This window comes from Glycine soja, chromosome 5 (assembly GCF_004193775.1).
Source record: "Glycine soja cultivar W05 chromosome 5, ASM419377v2, whole genome shotgun sequence".
NCBI classification, from domain to species: domain Eukaryota; kingdom Viridiplantae; phylum Streptophyta; class Magnoliopsida; order Fabales; family Fabaceae; genus Glycine; species Glycine soja.
Window position 1 is genome coordinate 42,537,872 of NC_041006.1, and position 4,887 is coordinate 42,542,758.

The following is a 4,887-nucleotide window of genomic DNA, read 5'->3' on the forward strand; positions in this document are numbered from 1 at the left end:
CATTTTTTCTTCCAATATCTATAAAAAAAAAGTTTATCAAATCAAATCCTTACGAATAATGTAATGTTTTTGTTTCCAAAGTCAGTTTTCACTGTAACGCATAAGCTCTTTAATTTTAGATTAACACTTCAAATACGCGAATTTTTCCTATACGGACACGAAATCAAAACATACTCTATATAAATCAAGTTGCCATCTCATCTTTATTTTTTTTGTTTTTAAATTTATATCGGTGATATTAAATATATTATTTGTATAGTGTAATTATTATTATTATTTTGGAGTTCGCCGCAATTTGCAAAACCAGCAGAGCAGGTACTAGTTTCCGGTTTCCCAAAAACGCAGTATAGCTAACGAAAGAGGAACTAAGAACATCCACTTCACGCGTCGACAAGTTATTGCTACCTGTACTTACTATGATCAATTTTATTTTAAGAGTACATTTATCATCACAGTAACTAATAAAAAAATGTATATTATATATCTTATTTTTTATACAGAACAATTATTTATATAAATACATTTTATTTTCTTAACAACTACTTATCTTTAAATAACTACCACTAAATATGGTCTAAACTTCAGCCTTACAAATGTGTAGCAGTGTGGGTCAATAATTTTAAGATGCATTTATCTTTTTATGTAATCATATGATAAATAACCGGAGTTTTTATAACCTTAAAAAAAAAATATTTTTGGGGAAGCCCTTGTTAAAAACTTGAAGTCCCATTTGTAAGCCATGCATTTTGATTTTCACTGCTCAACTTCGTATTGATTAAAAAAGAAAAGGAGAAGAAGGAGAAAATAGCTGTAAGAAAAAGAATGAAAGGTGTAAATAGAGAATCTACTTTTACTTATACTTATTCCAGTGAATGGAAAGTAGAATAATTAATAATAATATCTGACACGTAGGATTTCTACAGGTATATCGGATTTCATGAGTTGCATTACATGAAACAAGACAAGACATTGAATATTGAGGAGAAGGCAAAAGCAGAAGAGGCATACCTGTTGTGCAACAGCAACACCCGCAAGGAGGATGAGATTCAGAAACCAAATAGTAAATGTATTAATGCTGCCACAATGAAGCCTCAAAGGCAAAGCCACAAAGAACCATGCTCTCTGTCTCTGAGTCCTGCATTGAAATCTGATCCCCAAAAAAATAACTCTCACTCTCATCATAAATGCCGTGACTCCACGCCTGAGAATACGGCCACGGGTCGAAAAATACCAACTCCCCACTCGGGTCGGGTATTTCAAAACTCGTCCCCAGACTCGGCAGCTCCACTATCTCCCCAAGCTCCTCCGGCGTCGACGGGTCTTCGCCGGAGGAAGAACTAACCGCCAATGACGACCAAGATGACGACTGCGACAGTGACGCCGACGACGACGAAGTTGGCGTCGTCGGAGCATCGTTAACCTCCATGGCGGCGGCTTTGGCGGCGGCGGCCTGAACGTCTCTTGGCGAGTTGGAGTCGGGTCGGGGCAGGGAGGAGGCGAGTTCGGGGAAGTTGAGAATGGCGGAGTTGCCTTTGATGGCGAGCGCCGCGACGTCGTGTGCACGCGCGGCCATCTCGGCGGTGGCAAAGGTGCCGAGCCAGATCCGGTTCTTCTTTCTGGGCTCGCGGATTTCGGATACCCACTTCCCCCAGGCCCGCATTCGGACCCCTCTGTAGACGGAATGCGAGTGCTTGCGAGTGGAAGCTGATGATGATGCTTCTGAGCTAGGTAGCTCAGCCATTACGCTCTCTCTTTTTAATGTTTTGGATTGGACCAAGTTGGTTACTACTTAGTCAGTGCTACAATGTAATAATGTGTGTGGTATATATATACACTATAGTTGGAGTGGAATGAAAATCAGAGGTGTTAGTGAGTCATGAAGGTCCAAGTTGGAGTCTGGGAGAAGGGTTATGAAAGAGAAACGTGGGTCTTATTTGTAAGTGGCCCCACACTAATTTATCATAAGTTAATTTTACTTCTTAGATAGATTTTTCTTTTTCAGCTATAAGGATTAATAGAAATTTTTTTCAAACAAAAGACCCCATTTACTCTGCTTAATTTATAGTTCAATTAAATTATTTGTAAATTCTTAAATGTGATTAAGACGGGACTGACGTGTATTTAAATAAATTTAAATTACTACAAAAATTATCTGTGATATATATTTATGTTAAAAAGTGCATCTTTTAACACGTGAGTAATGATGCTCTTAGGTAACATTATTTAATTTACATCTCACTTTTATTTCATTTTTTTTTCTTTTTATCTCTTTATTTTTCTCATCACATCAAATATTATATATTTAATATTTTATTTTTTTCCTTTATTAAAAAGTACAAACATTTCAATCCTCTTAATTAACATTTCCATCTTTTTAAATTAATGATACTGGTACCTTTTATTTTTGGGTATATTATAGGTAAAAGAGAAATGTAGACAAAAATATATGAAAATAAAATAAAAGAGAAAAGTAGACAAAGTTATATGAAAATAAAATAGAAGAGAAAGTAATAAAATTTTTAGTGCTCTCCAGTCTCCATCTTGTTTTACTCTCTGTTTACTTTGTGCCTATGCCTAGTTGGGACTTGGGACAATGAGAACTGAGAATACTATTCTTGTCCTCTGCTTCTTCTTTTTTTCCCCTTTAAGTCCCATGTTCTTTTTATTTTGATCTTATTTTAAGAATATTAATTAATATATAACAATAGTTTTCTTATACTAATAATATTAATATTATAAAGGTAATCTAGTTTTTTAAAACTTCTTTATTTTTAATCTAGTTTTTAAAAATATATAAGGGTGGGTAAGCATGTTGGTCAACCCCATCTAAGACCTGCATGTATAAATCTTTATTGACAGCGGACTGAGTTAGTTCGTCTCACACTCCTACATAGATTTAAAATATTGGTCTGTCCTCCTCCTGCATACCCCAAGGATCAAACGGGCTAGTCCATGGGTCTTTTTTTTTTAATGCAATTTTAAAATTAATATATTTTTTTATCTTAAAAAAATAATCAATTACACTCAAATATATATATATATATATATATATATATATATATATATATATATATATATTAAAAAGTCTTAATAAATCTCTAACAAATACTTAATTACAAAATTTTTAATACAACCAAATAAATTTTCAACATAAATACAAATAAATTTTGAACTGAGTTTTTAAGATTAATTGAGTTTGGATTAGACTTAACTAATGGTTGTGGACCCCGTAGGCCAAACATGTAGATTATGCAGGATAAACCTAAAATCTTTTATAACCATGAATTTTTTTAAAAAAATTGATCCATAACTTGCACTGAACATAGGCTCCACAGTCGATCCATAGACCTGAACCGTTTACCCACCCTAAAAATATATGACTTAGTTTACCTTCATTTTGTCTTGTAGCGAACCAAAGCTGGGAGAACTATTTTTTTTAAAGCTACGGCCACTGTCACTATATTTCACTTTTCAGTGAGCGTGGAACATAGGTTGGCGTTTTTATTTGTTGTATTTTTTAGTTGTTCATGTCTGATGAGGCTTGTGTTTGTTGCTTATCTATTTTCCTTGGAAAAAGGAAGCATGACAAAACAGAAAAAACCCTACTGTTTGTTTTCATGTTTTACTAATTTATGAATCTAAACAATAAAGGATTTGGTCGGCATTAGAAAAATCCAACATTCAACTACATGGTTCTTGGAGATAAATTCCAATTTTGGATATTTGGCATCTACTAGTACTTTGAGTATGTGTATCGTGATTCTTTGAAAGAATAACGAAAAAGTGTTTCTACAACCTATCAGAAACGGACGCAAGTTCAGCCAAACAGGATTTTCTAGCATTAAATTAAGGAAAAGGGAGAGAAACTTTCTGATTTAGGAGTTGGTGATATCATTAATGAGCATAATTAAGACCCTTTTTCTATTTGCTTCTGGAAATTTTAGTTAGAGACTATAAATTCGGTGTAAATGATAAGTAGTAGTAGGTTGAATGTTTGATTATGATGGAGCGAAATGGCATTCCACTTTGTTGCTCCTCATGAGTTAATTGCCTGTATCTAAAATGTAGACAATAATTAATGTTGATTCGGTGTTCATAAATAGATAATCTACAAATTAATTTGTTGGTTTTTGTCATAAAATTAATAGAAAATCCAACAAATAAAGGCGTTTTTTTTTTCTTTCTAAATACAAATACTTTAGACTAACAAAAGCGAACCAAATTGTAGATAACTTTTTTCTTTTTGATTAGATTCGTGATCGAGGTCATGTCTATGCTTCATTTCCTATTAACATTAATACCAAAGAATCCTTTGTTTCATAGTAATTACTATATCAGAATAAAGGACAAAGAATCTCTTTACTTACTAAAATTTATAGGATAATGTTTTGCGAACATTAAGATATATTTTAAGATGCACATATATGAAAATAATAATAGAAGTATAAAATAAAGATAATTATATATGATTTTACATATATATATAATATCCTTTCTCAGTGACTAGATACATAATTAATGGATGATGAAAAAATAAAAATAAAAAAAGTACTGTGTGTGGTGAAAATAAAATAGTGTATGATATAACGAAAAAGAAAGACAAGAACAAGATGAAGGCAGAACTTAATTTAATTTCTTACAAAGAAATTTTTTGATTTTATATTTAAATTGGAATAATTTCTTAGGTCAAAGAATATTGTCTCCTGATTAGATTAAAAAATTTAAAAAAAATTACAATAGCCTCTATTCAAAGAAGAGAACTAGGTCTAGATATTATGATGATTCAAAATGGGGAAGGAGATTCAGAGAGTAAATTTTACTTTATTTCAATGGAGTGCAACTAAAATGATGTAAGAGCATTAGAGAGAGCTCACGTAAAAATAAAAA

At 32.3% G+C, this 4,887-nt stretch overlaps 1 protein-coding gene across 1 annotated transcript; it reads right to left on the bottom strand.

The window, feature by feature from the left end:
* Nucleotides 1-823: 823 nt before the first annotated feature.
* On the bottom strand, nucleotides 824-1,833 carry LOC114413558 (ethylene-responsive transcription factor TINY-like). The gene is given in 3 exon segments (XM_028378020.1): nucleotides 824-1,133; nucleotides 1,135-1,156; nucleotides 1,158-1,833. Coding segments are annotated over 3 exon segments (648 nt in total). The 5' UTR covers nucleotides 1,742-1,833; the 3' UTR covers nucleotides 824-1,091.
* Nucleotides 1,834-4,887: the final 3,054 nt, after the last annotated feature.